The sequence below is a fragment of the Gopherus evgoodei genome, chromosome 19 (assembly GCF_007399415.2).
Source record: "Gopherus evgoodei ecotype Sinaloan lineage chromosome 19, rGopEvg1_v1.p, whole genome shotgun sequence".
NCBI classification, from domain to species: domain Eukaryota; kingdom Metazoa; phylum Chordata; order Testudines; family Testudinidae; genus Gopherus; species Gopherus evgoodei.
In genome coordinates this window covers 19378966-19397064 of record NC_044340.1, presented here as the reverse complement: position 1 = coordinate 19397064, position 18099 = coordinate 19378966, and the positions used below count along the sequence as shown (strand labels likewise).

At 40.0% G+C, this 18099-nt stretch overlaps 1 protein-coding gene across 7 annotated transcripts in view; it reads left to right on the top strand.

Moving 5' to 3' along the window:
* The window catches only part of CADM1 (cell adhesion molecule 1), a 291229-nt gene that overhangs the window by 135840 nt on the left and 137290 nt on the right, over positions 1-18099 (top strand). For 6 of the 7 annotated variants that reach the window (XM_030538274.1, XM_030538273.1, XM_030538272.1 and 3 more), the window contains exon 1: positions 11187-11316. The exons of the other annotated variant lie outside the window; for it this stretch is intronic. In XM_030538274.1, coding sequence (XP_030394134.1) covers positions 11202-11316 — 115 coding nt within the window. In that variant the 5' untranslated portion in view covers positions 11187-11201. Of the gene's footprint in view, positions 1-11186; positions 11317-18099 lie in introns of those variants that run through there. 7 annotated transcript variants of the gene reach the window in all.

Genomic DNA, 18099 nt, shown 5'->3' with positions numbered 1-18099 from the left:
AGTTGGGACTTACAAATGGCACTCCAGCGAGCCGCTCGCTGGAACAGAACAGTAAGGTTCGGAGGTGTGAAGGAGACATGGAGTGGGTGTGGTCTGTACATAAAGCAAGAAAGGACTCACCCTGTGACACATGCCTTGTAGTGGAAGACTCAGAGTGCAATCTATTTAGCTTAACAAAGAGAATGTTAGAGTGACTTGATTACAATCTGCAAGTATCTACATGGGGAACAAATATTTCATAACGGGTTTTTCAATCGAGCAGAGAAAGGTAGAACATGATCCGATGGCTGGAAGTTGAAGGTAGGCCTATTCAGATGGGAAAATAATACCTAATATTTTTAACAGTGGGAGTAATTAACCATAGGAACAATTTACCAAGGGCTGTGGTGGATTCTCCCTCACTGGCAACTTTTAAATTAAAATTGGATGTTTTACTGAAGGTTCTGATTTAGGAATTATTTTGGGGAACTTCTGTGCCCTGCGTTATACAGAAAGTCAGACAAGATGATCACAATGGTCCCTTTTGGCCTTGGAATCCCAGTTTCTAGTTTGATGCTGCTGTAAGAATGGCTTTTCTGTTCCAGTAACTAATTCCTGAAATGATCACCAACTCCTAAGCTTCGGTGTTTTGTCCATAGCAATTAGAAATTAGTATGTACCAGGCACCAGCCTCTACACACAATGCTTCAAAAATGCTTCAGTGCTTCAAAAATGTGGTGCCAGTGACTCTTTGAGATACATACAGGGTTTTCTAAAAGTTTATAGGATAACTTTTTGTTTTACAAGAAAAAACAAGGTCATTGACAGCTAAAATCAACTTGGTCAACGCAGTTACCCTGGTTTGCTTGTGCTACTGAGCTTTTGTTGTGACATGGAGAGGGTAAACAAATAATGTCTTAAACTTAACACGCTCTCCACGCCAACTGTCAGTCCAAAAGTCATGCCATCGATCTGATGCCAGATAGACAGAATTATGAGTTTTTATGTCAGATGGATTGTATACTATTTTTGAGTGATGGCTTGTCAAGAGATTCTAACCTCCGTATATTATGTAGAGGAGACCTGGTGGTAAAACTCTATGATGATATTTATCTTTATGGACTATGAGAATTAAGTTTCCGACTTTAGTTTAATTAAGCAATAAAGCACAACAGATGGCGCATTTCTGGGTGATTATTGAATAGCTCTTGTTCACCAGGGAAGTTCAGTAACGCTATAGAAATGCCTATGGTCCTTATTAGCAATGAGACACTCCAGACAATGCATCAGCTGGGATTGGGTTGATAGCAAGTTACTTATGCCTGGACTTGTAAAGCAGTTTTACAATGAGTGTCAAGGTCACAACCGAAATATTACTAGCTGAAGAATCCACTCCTTGTGCCCAAATATGCAGCAGAATCTCAGCTTTTTTTAAATAAATACTAAGTTTTAAGAGAACAAAATGCACATGAGCACAGTCTCTCGTCTTCCTGATTCTACAGGCAGTCAGAAACAACTGGTTTGAAAAGAGCAAGATGCTTCTTATTTTGCTCAGGGAGAGGTATTAACCAGTAGATGATATGTGTCAATGTTAACTAGTTAGGAGCTGTTACATTTAGCAGTTAATGCATTTAGTCCTCAATAGCAAACTGCTTCCCATTTTCCTCTAATTGTCAAAAGCCTCATCTGCCCCTGACAACTTCTGTGATGTAGCTTTGTGACACCAGCATATAGATCCTTGGTACTTTAGAAACTAGAGGTGAAGGTAGCAAAAAATTACATTGACTATCAAAATATGCAGACTATTGTACTGACTGTGTGATGATTTTTTGTATTTAATGAACACAATAATCTCTTCTCTTTTAAACAAGGATTATATTGTGGTTAAGGTGTTGGAATGAGGTTCTGGACATCGGAGTTCAATTCCAGCTTCTGCCATAGATTGTAACATTAGACAACTAGTCTGGGCCATGCGTCTGCTGTGGAGTCCGTGCTAGCGTAGTGTCAATAAAGCTGACATAGACAGTTTTTCTGCCAGCGTAGGTACACTGTTTCTCTGACGTTAGCTATATTGATGGAAGCCTTCTCTATCTGGCAATACTGTGTCTACGCTGTGGGTTTTGTTGGCATAACTCGATTGGTCAAGGATGTGGTTTTTCATACTCTTGACCTGCATAGCTATGGTCATATCACTTAAGTGTAGACCAAGCCTTCGTCTTTCTTGTGCCTCAGCTCTTCATCTGCAAAATTGGAATAGTACTCTCTTTCTCCCAGCCTTTGCTTGTCTTGTCTAGGTAGATGGTAAACTCTTCAGGGCAGGCACTGCTTCAGCTAGGAGTTGTACATATATCTATTCACAGAAGGATCTCAATCTCAGTTGGGGCCTCCAAGCACTATTGTAATACAAATAAAAATACTAGCATAATTTCTAATAGGATGCAGAATCCAGGACATCAGCTTCAGAATTTAGGTCCAGCTTCCTGTGGAGTATATGGGACCTTCACAGTGTAATGGCAGACTGCTGCACTAGCAGTTCAGCGAGGGAGAAGATCAGGAGTGCAATTGCCAGGAAATCCCCCAAATGTAGCTGTCATAACCTCTCTGTATACACTTGATTTGCAGACACTGTGTACTCTGGTATTCTTTTGTGTAATCTGGGTCAAACATTAAGGATGCTTTGGAATACGATTTGCATGTTTAAGTTGCTCAAAGGAGATCCAGTAAACGGAGAAGAGCTGAATTTATGGCAGGTTGTTTTATCATGTTTGCTTTTACTGACTACAGAGAACATTGGGAGTTTTCTGCAATATGCGTTTCTCTAAGTACTGTCTGCTTACAGCTAACGTATTTACTCTAGAGGATGTTGAAAAATATACTGGGACAGAAAGAACATGGAATTAATGAAATAAACCTCACCAATCCTTGGCTCTTAAGGGAGAGCACTGGACTGTTAACTTGAGTCACAGTTACTCCCATTGGTATGTCATAACTGTTGGTGTCTCCTATTATATTTTTTGCCCCTTAATATTTCTGAAGTTCTGACTGACTTGAAACCTGGCATAAAGCTTGCGATCGCACAGTATTTTAGATCACTGGCTAATATGCCTCAATTTTTCTAATTAATGCAGTATTTGAAAGCATCAAAATGAAATACATTCACTTTCTGGCTGCAGTGTTGTTGAAAGTATGATCTGTGGGGAGTTTTTAATACAGCTGTAGTTCTTTCAGATAAAATAGCCCATTTGTCTCAACCTGGTGCTGTGATGATGAAATTTGGGACTGTATTTTAAATCACAAACTTCAATACATAATTAAACACAGATACTTTAAATTTCCTTTTGGGAAAGCCTGTGACTCTTCTTAACTTTCTGCTGTACAGTGAAAAAAGGTGTTTTCCTTGCTACGCTTTCTAAAGAGGTTGTCACCTTAAAATTAGATACTCAACCATTTACATCTGCCCACTGAAGTCTGTCTGGAGAGCTAACTACTTGATTTATAAAAGGTTTTGGGGTAGTTTTTCTTTAGTATCCTACTGTGATGTTGCAACTATACAAGGGACAGAAAAGCACCAACATAGATCTTTTTGTGAGCAAATATGTTCCTATTGAGTTAGAAAATCTTGCCTTTAGTTAAAGCATAAATATATTTAATGAAAAGGTTTGCAGATTCTGTATTCCCCCATGGCTCCCTGTGGATTTCTGTTCTTGTTTGTACTTGTAGCACTTGAATTCTCCTACCACATAAGTTATGAGCTATTAAATTCCCATATGCTCATGTTAGGCTCTTCATTCAGCAGCTCGGCTACTCAAGTCTTCTAAATTCATTTCCTGTCCAACTACAGTTGGCATATGTGCTTCTAGGCATCACTGTGCCATAGAATCCTTCAGTCTCTAAACTCGATAAACACTAACAATTAGAGATTTCCCCAAATTCTACCAGTGATGTGCATCATGATGCTCTGTAGCCTACCCCTTCCCATGTCCTTTAATCTTTTGCTCTTCTTCATTTTAGGGGCGAGGGGGTGTTAGTGTGTCACACTGATACTCTGACGCCTCCTCAGGGCTTCCTGTTCCATGCTGTACGCTAGCCAGTTTTTGGCTACAGGTCCTGGGTTGCTATATAGCTGGGAACTTAGCTGCTTATAACAGTAAATATTAGAAGTTCTGGGGAAAAAAGCAACACTCAATTAGCTTAAAGCATAAAGTAAATCGTGGTTTCAAAAAAAAAAGTTTGACTCCTTTAGATTAATTACTACAATTGAAGAAAAATCCCATGTAGCAATGGGCAAGTTGGAGACATTTTTTTAATAAACATAATGGGTTTCCTCTGCTGTCCTTGATGTCTGAGCTTGATGAGTGTGTCTCTCCCTTGGATACATATTAAAGAACATTTGTGAGTATGCCCTCTAGTTTAGAAGAGACTAGTTCCTGCAGATTTTATGCACACAACTCTCACTGTGTTCCAGGGGAGCTACATACCTCCAAGAATTTAGAGAACAAGCTATGAAACCAAAATATTTGTTAGATGTGGACTGATCCCTGAGCATACAAAAGATGAGTTATATGAATGCTCAATTGCTGCTCACTGTTCTGAAACATCTAGAATATGGAATGTGATGTAGAAAACCCAAGTTCTCCTGGGTTTGCTCAAATTTCATGTCGATTTTAAGCACTTATTATTTAACAGAATAAACTCCCTATGTTCTCTGTTTCAGTTCAGGGTTCTAACAGGTTAGAACATGTTCTCTTTAGAACTCTCTGCCCAACTTATAAAAGATGTGTTATATCAAAAGCCTTGTTTTTGATGCAGTATTATGAAACTAAGTGTGTAACACAGTTAAAGCAAATCCTTGGTCATAGATTAGTTGGCTTTATGCCATCTTCATAGGCAGTGTCCTACTTAAATAGCTTGGATTGGGCTGAGAAAAATAATTGCTGCTATGAAATAATTTTGCAATTACCACTGTAATTAAGGGCAGTTTGTTAATGAAAATGCTCGGTGAATAATGACTGTAGGGTACCTCACTTTGCAGCTTTATGCCAGATGATTGGTTCGTGTGGTGGATGTGGTTAGGGAATCAGTGACACAGCTGTCATGGTTACGGGATGGATGTAAATAGCCAGTGCTGTTTGATGATGATGAACAGTCATTAGCCTTCTGCCCTATGGGAACTGGTCAGATAAACAAAAAATAAATTTAACATATGATAGTGAAAGCTATTGCTTATGTCTTTTGAAACAATATATATGTTCACATGTACTCAATGACCTATTGAAATATATATTTATACCTATATATTCATTCAGCTGGTCACTGCGTCCATGTTAACTTAATAGATAGAGGCCTCCAATCAGCGTATTGATTATTCATTTGCGAGTCACCATTATTAGCTTATGAACCAGCTCTTTAGAAACCTAGTGGATATATTTGGATTTTATCCTACTAGATCTGCTTGTTTCATGGTTTCTCTCACGCACATGAAATCTTTCTTTTAGAACAATAAACATGTATGGACTTGTGTGTTTGCAGTCTGCACAGAGCAAACTGGAGAGTAACTTCATGTTGGTTTCAGAGTAACAAAATATTGTGTTGGACAGGAAACCTGACAACCTTGCCTTCTCTTTCTGTTTGCTGGTAAGAAAAATGAAAATGTTCTTTCATACTCAGATGCAAGAGATCCACCACTCGAGCATGCTCACCTGTTGGATGGCAGTAGCCAGTGACAGAGACCCCTGGATCAGGTTTGATAAGATTATGCACAGTTAAACTCCAGGCTTGTTGAAGCCAGTGGTGCTGATGACATAAATGTTGGTGTTTGATGAGCAATTTCCTGGACTTCTAAATATTTTCTTTATATTGATTATCAGGGGTTAGCTGTGTTAGCCTGCATCCACAAAAACAACGACGAGTCCTGTGGCACTTTAAAGACTAACATTTATTTGGGCATAGGCTTTCATGGGTAAAAAGCCCACTTCTTCAAATGCATGGAGTGAAAATTACAGATGCAGGCATTATTATACTGACACATGAAGAGCAATATTTATATTGATAACACTGTTCTCAAAGGTATTGAAAACCTAAGGTGATTCATAAGCTGTTTACATATATTTGCATATATTTTCAGATTGGTGCTGTATTGAGCAGGTAACTGAATTCCTCCTGCAAATATAAATCTCCCTGTCGTTAGCTGTTCAGTGCCATTCAGTCCTGCCCAAAGTATTCAGTTGAGTATCCTTGTCATGGGCTACAAGTAACTCTTAACAGCATGGCTGTATTGTAGCACAATTTGGGATTCTTACTGTATATAGAAAGTACCTTAGAACAACTGTTTTCCTTAAACCTTCATATTTTCAGGAAGTGGCCAGCCGCCATTCGGGCCTTCTGATTGGTTTCTTCCCCCTTCCCTCTATTCTCCATCTATCTGTTTAGTTTCTTCTTCCTTTGGAAGGCAAGGCTGGCTGGTGATGAAGTTGTGGTGGAAACCTATGAGGAAGTGTAGGGCATCTGTCTGGATGATGAAAATATAATGGATGTAACTCAGGTATATCATTGTTTTGTGGTGCGTTTTTCCAGAAATTCTTCCTCAGAATGGCCTATGAAGCGATTGGTGTATTGGAAAGCCATCCGAGTACCCCTGGCTGTTCCCATGATGATAATTCAGAACAGTGAAATGAGGGCTGGTTCAACAGAAACTGAAATGTTTTCTCCTATTCCCTGACTGGTGAGACATCAGGTGGCTTGACTGGCACAGCACTTAGCACATCACTGTCAACTTGAATTCACTAATTGAAAAGTCAGTGTTGTGACCCTGTGTCCTGAAGATTTATCATTGAAAACTTAAACAAACAAATAAAGGGATTTCTGTTACTTGCTTGATTAAAAAGATTTTTTTAGGACTCACCTGAGAGCAACAGCACCAAACATGTGCAAGCCAACCTTCCTTCGCTCCCTTGTACTCCTTCCTGTGGCCCATTCAGTGTTTCTGTTGCTATTAGTAGAAGTTCTCTTGTGGAGTTGAGAGAAGGGCCTGGCTCATCAACAAACACATCAAACTACACACAAAGTATGGTCAAATGCAAAAAAAACCCAAACAACCTAGAAAAAAAGATATTTTTGTTCGTTTTAGTTTTAATATACTAGACTGCTGTTACTGTTTTTAATTGGATTCCCAACCAGTTTGAATAGGTGTGATTTACAAGCATGGCTTAAATATACATACCAGGTTTTTTGGAATTGCAGAGGTGGCTGTTCTTTGATCATCAGTGTGAGATAGTAGAGGTCCCGCATATGTTTGTGCAAATAGTTAAAGCTCCAAGGGTCCGGGAGGGAATGTTGCATTTCTTCTTTTTCCTGCCTCTGCCATCTTGAGACCATTTATGTCATGCTCTGTCTTAGGTAGAAATACAAGATACGGGTACAAAGAGGCTCTCTCTTCAGGACTTGTCAGAGGATTTATAGAGTTCCATAATGAAGATGGATCAGATTCTGTCTTATTGCTAGTCACTTTATCAAAATAACGCTTCTTATAGCAGTTAGGCATTAATGTGCTTCCGTGTTGTCGTGTTGCTTAAAAACACATTCTGTACGAGTTGTAAAAGACTAGATTAAGGGGGACTTCTTTCTTAGTTTTTGAAGAGTAGTTAGTAAAGGAGGAGGAAATTGATTTTTGGTGTCACAAAGAACATTTCTGACAAGAGCGTACTTTGAAATCATTCAAGGCAGCTGTTTCTGTTGCAGACACCCAGTGTTGCTAAGAGCAGTACCTAAATCAAACTGTTTAACATGTCAGCACAGGATCTGAACACCATCTGCAGCCTAGTTGCTTGGTTGGAGTTTTTATGATTTTATGAACTTTCTTTAAGTCACTGAATGAGGTCTCTCCTGTAGCAATAGTATTTTCTGGTGTTTGTGAATATTCAGATTGCATTTTGATAACAGTCAAAATGGATATAACTTTATAAGCTGTTTGGGTTCATATGATATTTAGGTATAAAATTTAACTTATTTATCTACATTTAAAATAATAATTTTCATTTGCCCAATCCTGTTCCCACAGAAGACAATGACAACGTTGCTGTTTATTCTAATAGGAGCCGTATGGAGTCACTGGTTTGATAGATGTTAGATGTCTTTTCCCCCCAACGTTTGCTTTGTCATGCTACAACTGTCACCTACAGTAATACAAGCGCTTCCATAAAGTGTTTGCAAATAAAAGCCAGTAGGGACAAAAAAGTGAATACAAAGAATTCTTTTGAATACAAAGGGCCAGGGATGTCTCTTACTATTTGTATGTACAGGGCCTTCCTTGTAAATGGAGCCGTGATTTCACTGGTTTTGGGGAGAGGTGTGATCTGTTGGTTTAAACATGGTAGGAATCGGGACGTTTTGAGTTTTAATCATCCCTTTGATGCAGATGACTCCTGTGTCCTTGATTAACCCACTTAATCTCTTTGTGAAACAGGGATATTATTTCAGAGACACTGTCTGGAACTCCTGCAAAACTTCCCAGCCCTCATGTTTAGCAGAACACTCTGGCTGTATTGTAGAGGAACACTTCTGCAACCTCTTGTTGTTTTAATATTGTCCATGTTACTATTTCAGTTTATTTTTCTGTTTAGATTGTGCGACATCATCTTTGCCACTTGTTATGGGGAAAAAAACAGAAATTTTGCATTTTGACGTCAGTGGATGCTGCTATTGAGCAGAATTCTAATACAGATCTTGATGCTCTTTAAGAAATAGCAAGACTCAAGCTATTTATAATTAGAGGCATCTTGTTTTGTTTTTGGTGATGCTCACTCCTGATACCAATTTGCATTTCAAAATGTCTGGTCACTGTGGGTGTCTTGTTCTGTGGTGCCTTAAGGATTTTTGAGGGACTTGGTCAACTTGAAACCTAGATGATTAAAAAAAAAAATAACCACGAGTTAAAAGAATTTTCAGGTATTTTCACTGCGCCCAAGGCTCCCTGCAGTTTGAAAACAACATTCTCTTTTCCTGTTGGTATGTGAAAGACCAATACACAGGGAAAATAATTATACAGGGGAAAGAGTGAAAGTGAATCCAGGTATAATTCTGTCAGACGGGCACAGTAAGCAAACTGGGGAAAAAATTGTTCCTAGTCTTTGTTACCTGAATCCTATGTGGTGAGGTTTTTAACAGAAGTAAAAAAAATATTTTGTGGGAGAATTGGGACTTTTCTTTAAAGCTGTTATGTCCCTGTAAGTTGCTTGAAATGCAATTTGATTGTTTAATTTTCTGCCTTAGATAAATATCTGTCTTAATGTAAGTCCAGGATAAGTATTAACTGTAAAAACTGATACTCTGGGTAGGACTTAGTGTTCATGACGCATTCTGATAAGCTGACATTCCTATTGTTCCAGCTGTACTGAGGCTGCTATTAATGGATTAATGCATTTCAATTGTACATTTTTATAGCAGTCTGTCTTCCAGCAATCAAAACATGAGCATTGTTGTGTTGAGAGTCAGAATATGGAACTGCTGGTTAGGCTGCGCTTAAAGGGAGTGGCGGGGATGGACGGAAGAAGTGTTAAACTGATGAGTGTTCATCTGTTGTCTAGTTTTTGTGTATTTTGCTCATGGGAGGGAAGGTTCTGTTTGAGCTGTCCAGAGTAAAATGCTTCTTCTTTATAATCGGACTGTAAGGATAATGCAATAATCTGATGTGTACATTTAAAAAAAATACTTACTTTGTTATTGTAGTCCTCTTCTCTGCCTTTTTGTATGATTGTCAGCTTTAACTGTAAGCTCTTTGGGGCAGGAACCATTTCTTCCTCTCTGTTTTGCCCGCAGTTCAGGACATGTAATCCTGACTGAGGCCTCTGACCTAGAAATAAAAGTGCATGTTTAAAATTTTTACATTGCAAATTGCCATGTTAAAAACACAGTTAAATATTATTTCTCAGCTGAAAAGGAAATTGCATGTTACATCCTTCTGCCAGAAGTTAACCCTTCCAGCTTGGGTATCTACGTATGCCCTTGTATGGTTTTCATCAGGGAGCCTGACCTGTCTGTTTTAGCTAAGATTTTTCTTGCAACATGCTAACTTGAACTTTCACCCTCCAAGAGTGGGGAGGAGAGGGAAAGGGACAAGGAGCCAGGATGGTTTCCTGCTCATACTGAACACATGCACTGGGACACTTGTGAGGGTAGGAGCTATGTGGCTAGGAACCTTGCATCAAAGCTGCAGCCACTGCATGCGCTGAAAAGACACCTTGAGTCACTTCCACTTCCTTACCTACAGCGTAAGTTGCAAGTTGGAACCAGTGGAAAGTTATATTGAAAGGAACTGATGTGAGCAGTGAATCAATGCACCCTCCCTCCCCTCATAAACAAGTATTAACAGGACGCAGATGGCAGGCTGAATTGGATGCAATAGAAGGTTGAATTTATCAATGGCCTGATTCAGCTGTTTTGTGCACCACTTAATCCTATGCCAGCAGCAATCTAGCACAGCTACAGAATATGCAAGCAGCAGCATATCACCTTCCTTTGAGGGACAAGATGCCAGGGTAGTCTGCTGGGTTAGACGTGTTGTCCAGCGAACCAAAAGGGCTGGCAGGAAGGCTTTTAGAAAGGGGGACAGAAGGGTGACTGGGAATTGCTCCAGGCCCATGGCATAGTTCTGCATGTACCAGGGTTTGTTTGAATCCAACCCAGGTTTTTCCTAGCAGACATCCCATCCCCCTCATACTCCAGAGAAAGTCACCTTTCTGCAAAACAATGAAGAATTGTCAGAAGTAAGAATGTAGAGTGGGACACCCTCTCTGATTTGATCTGTTAAGTTTCCCAGTATCAACTCCAGTGAGTTGAAGAAAAAAAGGAAATCATACTCTTTGACACAGAAGAATTTATATAATACATTTCCACAGATAGAGTCCCTTTTCTAGTTAGTACTCTTGAAAAACACCCCTGTGCTAGGTCACTACAAATCCTCTAAAGGTCTTCTGCTATAAAAGCACCCTAGAGATGCGCTTGATGGACTTCATGCCCCTCATGGCCCATTTCATAGCAAGGTGTGGAAAGCTGTATTCTGGCATCCTCAGCACGTGGTGCAAAATGCCCCCTCCATTTTGTTTTGCAGGAAATAAATGTGCAGACTTTGTAAATTTGCTTAAATAACCACCTCGGCCTTCAATTGGGTGTGGTAAAAGTGGCCTGTGTACTTGTCTAGAGTGGTTTCTTCGCTTTCACCATGTCCCATGAAAGAAGCTAAAGTTGCAAGTCAAATGCTAAATGGCCATGAAGAACTTATACAACCACGCAGTGAAAAGATCCCTTGCTTTCTTTTTCTGGAGACTCTGATGGCATATACTGGTAAGTAGACTCGGCTGTGGGCCTGCCTAACCTGAGCTCTGTCCTTGTTAACTAGCAGTGCAGTTTCTTGTGTGCTGTTGTGGCCTTTTATGCTAAGAACAAGTGACCCTTATGTACATTTTTTAATTTGTCCTTTTGACTTTTACACTTAAGTTTTTGGTATTTTTTTTTTTAATGCAACAATTAGTGAACCTTGTATTCAAAATTTAGGGGCGGTTGTCAGTGCTAAGATTCTGTGAAAGTTGCAGAACTTCCTGTGTTTGATATAGAATCTGTGCATTTGTTTTAAAAAGGCTCATAAAGTTACTTTATAGTCCCAGTCCTAACTAGGAGTAGAAAAGGAAAGTGATGTGTAAGGTTGCTCCATACAGTTGTGAAAATGCACCATTTCCCTGTTTATCTCCAGTCTCTGCCACGGCACAAACAAATTGACATAATTTGGCACAGTAGGGAAGCTGTCTGTAAATAACTACCAGAAGCAGGCTTGAGACCACCTGATTGATGTTGTTTTGGGTTGAACTCAAAAGCTGAACCCAAATTTCCAGGTGTGGGATATCAGTACAGATGCTCCCCAACTTACACAAGCCTTCTGTTCCAGAACGCCTTGCGTAACTCAAATTTTGCATAAATCAAAATGTATACCCGACCATTTCCCTCCCCCATCCCCCCCCCCAAAAAACCCCTCCTCTTTCTAGCTTATGGAACTTTTTGTGTAAATGCAGATTTGCGTAAGTCGGATTTGCGTAACCTGGGGCGTCTGTACCCTAAACTACTGAGCCAACTACAAATCCAACTTCCTGTGCTTCAGTTCTTCCTCTTTTGCCTAACAACTGGTGGCTGCTGCTGCTGAAATAACAAAGTACTGGGTCAGAATGTCTTGGTAGAAATGTGATCTCGTGGATGACACATGGGGAGAGGGACTTGGGAGATCTAGGTTCTGCTCGTAGCTATTCCATAGAGTTTCTATATGAGCTTGTTATTTCATTTAATTAAATTTTGTGCTTGTTTCCTTCTCATGCATCTTAAAGAAGAAAGGAGTTTGGTGATGATCATAGAAATGAGAATATTGTGAGATTTGCTAAAACTTGTAAATCTTTTGAGAGCCTCATAGGGAAGGTGCTTTAGAAAAATGCAAATCATTTATAAATTGCAGTCTGTGGGTGGGACTTGTAATAGCTCCTAGGGCGATTCGGTGTCTGATTTTAATTGAAAATTCATGAGAATATGGGAGTTGGATCTTTACTCTCTTAGGTACTTCTGAAAAATTCACCATGTCTTAAAACTGTATATTAAATCTGCTTCTGTTTGTCTGGCTTGATGAGATAATAGGGTTTGACAGTTAATGTTTTCCTTTACCCAAAATAAACTTTTTTCATTCAACTTCAGTAATCTGTTTGGAGGTGAGAATAAATACAGTAAAAGCTTTATCTGGCATGCTAGGGGAACGAGGCGGGAAGTGGGGAGAATTTGTGTCTGGGAGGGGGCTCAGGGCTAGAGGTGGGGACAGGGCACAGGCTCTGGGAGGGAGTTTGGGTGCAGAAGGGGACTCAGGTCAAGGGGCTGGGGAAGGTTTTTGGGGCACCGTATCCGAGCGGCGCTCACATCGGGGGCTCCCTGCAAGAGGTAACATGTCCCTGCTGCTCCTAGGTAGAGGAGCAGCCAGGTGGCCCTGTGTGCAGCCTCTGGCCGCAGGCACCGCTCCCACAGCTCCCATTGTCCGTAATTCCTGGCCAATGGGAGCTATGGAGCCCCTGTGTCCATTCCTTCACCTGTGAGAAGCAGGGACATGTCGCTGCTTCTGGAGAGCCATGTGGAGCCAGGTAGGGAGCCTGCCCGCCCTGTGCCACCCAGACTTCTAATGGATATCAGAAATGTTGGTTTCTAAAGCTTTCTGGTTGATAAAGTGCTGGATAACACAGCTTTGACTGTATTAGAACATCAGAATAAAGAGTGTACTTAAGAGGGCATGGGTGACACGTCATTACCATTCATATTAGTTTGTATTGGCTGAAAGGATAAAAGGGGAAACAAGAATATTGACTTAAATTATTGAATATTGAATTAGTATTTTTTTTGCAAAGGGCTTTTAATATAACTCCTAACGGTAAATAGTTTCAGTTCAAGGTGGCCTAGAAAATTCTCAGTATGTTGCAGAAGGTATATATTGCACACAACTGATTAACTTTTCAGCATTGCTAATATCTTGATGTTGGGGAAAGCTTTGTGGAGTTGCTCCTAGAATGAAACTTGGTGTCCCTTCCTCCCCCGCCCCAGCACATTCTTCAGCCAGTGGACTAACTTGCATCATGTTACATAATATGCTCTAATTCTGTTGATGGTTAGAATCCCAATAGAATCTGTGTTCCATTCTGTGCATCCGAAGAAGTGAGCTGTAGCTCACGAAAGCTCACGCTGAAATAAATTTGTTAGTCTCTAAGGTACCACAAGTACTCCTGTTCTTTTTGCGGATACAGACCAGCACGGCTGCTACTCAGAATCCCAATAGTGCACAGAGATTCTTGACTCTATATTTGACTTGCAAACCTTTCTCTGGAAGCTGAGCAACCCAGTTATCTTTCCAAAATGAAATGCCTCCAGCTTTTTAATAGGGTGAAAGTTCTTGCATACAAAAGCATTGTAGCATCTTGTCCTGTTGCTTAAATCTGTGGTCTTTCAGCAAGAAAATACTTCACAGCTGGATGTAGTGCTGTATGAAATAATCACTAAATGCCAAAAGAGGGAGAGGCAAAGTGCTGAATAAATGTTTCATGGAAACAAGGGAAATAAGATACAGTATATAGGATACGGCATCATTTATTTTATTGAAAAGAGGAAACAATACAACGATCAAAGTCTATCTTCAGATGCAAACATCCAAGAGCAGAGAATGGTCCCAAGAGGTGGTCTTTTCCGTCTACATTATTAAAGGTTTCATTGTGTATGTGTTATCCTTGTTTACTCATTTCAAAGGAAATGGAGTAATTCAAAAAGTAGAAACTACCTCTTAAGCAGTACTGATGGAAATGGTTATTATTCTAAATCCAAACTTCATAAAGTACGGTAAGGTATCTGGTGCTGTTGAGCCATCAGTCCTGATTTCAGCCTGCATTTCCCCAGGGGATAGCAAGAGCTAACGGATGACTAGGGTGCACGTTTTCATTGTCCTCCCAATAAGCAATATGCAGGCAAGAGATAAAGCAGAAATGTACATACTTCTGACTTAAAGCTGCCCAGACAAGACGTTCAGGAACTATTTGCAATGAAATGGAGATATGTGTAGTATGTACAAGAAGAGATGTGATAACAGAATGAAGACTACTCATCTGCAAATAGAAGAAGCCAGATTTAATCAGTGGAAATAGAAAGGATTTAAAATGTCTTTCATATGAATTTTTGATTGTTTTGCTTAATATATACTGTTTAGATCTTTTTTAATGCAACAGCATCATGTTAAGTTTCCTTGACATTCTAGCTGTGCATTACTCTCTCTCTCTCACTGCATAAATCGATCATAGCTACTTCGCTGTGTGGGGTATTGATGGACAACTTAAATACTTCTCATTTAAAAAAGAGAAGCACGCGCTCCACAAGTTAGAGATCAGCTTCTCATGGTGGAACAGTAATGAATAAAAAGTACATTACCCAAATTAAACTCTTACATTGCCTGTAGGTCTGTAACTATAGACTTGGCTGTATGAATTTCGTTACACTATAGCAAAATCCTGTTAATGAAAGACTCTTGCAGAAAATGTTCATGGATTTAAGGGATTATAAGTGAGGAGATGAACATTGTTGCTGCTGTTCTGATTGAAACACTTAACTGTTCCTCCTTCTTCACTCCTTTCACCTGGCCAAAAATGTAAGCATGAGTCTTTAAACCATTAGGAAACCAGGCCTATAGGGTTTTTTTCCCTAAAATAAAGACCTAAAATTAGGCACCTGAATTAATGGCCTGATTTTCAAAAATAATGTGCACCCAGCAGCTCCCACTGAGATCAGAGGGAAATGTTGGGTATGCAGTACTTTTGAAAATCAAGCCACCTGTTAATGAAAATCTTGGCCACGGGACTTTAAATGTTACCTGGTTCTACAGTCAGGCCAGCCAAACCAATTTTCTTGGTAATGGAATTTATGTATTCTTTAGTAAGAGATGATTGTCTTTCGAGCTTACATATTCTAGAAAATGCCCCAAATTCAGCCCTGAAGTAGGTTGTCACAATTCCATTGGCTTTTGAGGGTTTGGACCTGTTGATATCGGTGCTAAATTGGGCCTAATATTCTCTGTAAATGAGAGGAGCATCATTAGCTACTGGATTAAGTCTGGTCCTAGAACCTCTTGAGTTCTATACTAAATAGATGGATTATGATTGCCAGTTGGAGTACAAACACTGGTATACTTCTGAATAACCACCTAATGCAGAGCCCTCAGTCTGGACTGGCTAAGTGTAATAATGGCTGCCAGTTAATGAAATTACAGGAGTGAACATTTTTTATGCTTGAAATAGACATCTGATGACTATAACCAACTAAAGTATAGGAAATAGATAACTAGGTAAGGCACCAGTTGTGCATCAGTAACAGTGCAACATGCTGATTGGCCAAGACAAGCCTGCTTCAGCAAAATATTTTCTAATTTAAATCTGATTTGGTCAAAGGACTCTAGAATGGTTCGTGCAGAAATCAAATGCTGGCTCACTCAGCTCCCTAGTCTAGTGAACCTTTGGAGAGGGCAGCTTTGCTCATCCAATAACTTGAAATAGAGATGCTAATTCCATATGAAAGTTTTTCCATTTCTACAGTTACTTCAATTGAACGTAAAAGAACCCCAGTTCCACTGTGGTTACTGGGGTAAAAGAACCCCAGTTCCACTGTGGTTGCCCAAGGTTCTATTTCTCCTTCATCTCCTTATGCTATGACTCTCCAAGCCTTGAGCATCAGAATGTGAACATAAGAAGCGGAGACCAAAATGAGACACAACCAAAGCTCCGAAGGATTTAGACTAGTAAGAGCACAAATGAATAGGGATTCTTAAGGGCAAAAATGAGATTACTTTCATTAAATACACATAGGGAGGAAAAATGGGGCTACTTACTCTCTCCTCTCCCTCTGAGCAACAGCTTTCGCAGTGTTATACTTAGATATCAAGGGTCCCTGCCTCTGGCCAGATCCTGTCTGATGAACTGGGATGCAGCTTCCTGAGCTCAGCATGCGTTGCAGCTGACTCATCCCTTGGAGGAAGATTTTGAGGTAAAAGGGAAAATTGCAAAGGCTTGAAAGAGCTGCACTGTCACAGTGGTTATTTAGTGAATTTACAGCCCTTCCCTCATTTGTCTTCACCTGTGCAGTTACACTGGATTCCTGTCCAGTTGGAATGTTTGTCATCCACACTGGGATTATGTCTACACTGAGATAGGGTATGATTTCCCTTCTCATGTACACATACTCCTTGAGCTAGTGTGAGTATAAATAGCAATGTAGCTGTAGTAGTGGTCGTGGAGGCACAGGTGATCCATTCTGAGTACCTCCGTTGCTGCAACCAGCGCTACCATGGCTACACTATTATTTATATTTGGGCTCACTCTCCTGGAGCTAGTGCAATATGCATTCATGAGCTGGGGAATCGCATCCCTAGCTAGTAGTGTAGACATAGCCTGAGTCCGTCAGTGCCCAGTTTTAAATTGGCTTCCATTAACTAGAGCGTACTACAAGATTCACATTTGCATCGTATTAAGTTTTCGTGTGTGTGTGCGCGCAAAAAGTGAGTAACTACAAAATCGGATGAGTCATTTTATTTGTGCCACGGTCATATCTTCCCGTCATGAAAATCACCATTCAATTAGCTTTAGCATAGTGTGTTCAATCAAAGCATTTGATCCTTGTTTCTGCAAGATAATCCAAAGAATTTTTTACGTTGAGAATAGAAGGCCATGATGGATTTAATTCATAAAGGGAAGCAGCCGTAAGGAATGTAAATGTAAGAGTCAGATAAGGTAGGATTGCCTAGTTGCTATGGCAACCCTTGGGTCATGAGCCTGAGAAAATATAATGTAAGTCCTGAAGCTGTGAAGATGATTATAAAATTTAACTGTCATTCTTCATTTAGAGTTCATAGCAAACATTATTTACTTAAGTTTATCTGTAGGCAGACAAGGATCCTCTCTCCTCTCTGCACCCCCCACCCCGCCCTGTGCCTCCTAATGCTTCCCTCCCCCCTTGTTAAATCTGAGGCTTGGATCACAAAGGAATATATGTTGTGCATGTCTGACATTTATACCCTCAATCCTGCATTTATTATTCTAACCAGGCAATTTGTACTTAATATTCAAGTAGATTTGGTCACTGTCCTGTAGAAACGAAAGGTTTTATCTCTCGCATCCCTAATGAAAGCCTTTGTAATGCAGCTTCTCACAGAGTAATTTTACAAAAGCAGCACACTTTTCAGTGTACTGAAAAGACGGGTGGGGTAAATAGGGATTTCACACTAGTCTTGTACAGTTACCATTGCATTCTCTTGCTGGAGTAGAGAGTTTTGGCTTGTATACGGAGGAAATTTACAACCCTAATTATTTGTTCTGTAGGCCAACCAGTCTAAGCTTGCAGGGTAGTTGTTTGCTGCAGGCAGGCGAGGACAAAAAGCAATCTGCAACCCCTGCATTCTCCGTAGAGCATTTTCACTTAGTTTGGCTTTGGTTCCAGCAACAAAAATTCAATTTTATTCATCATTTGCTGTCTCTCACAGCTGGTGGATGGTTCCTTCTGTAACCTGTATATGCTTTATATTGT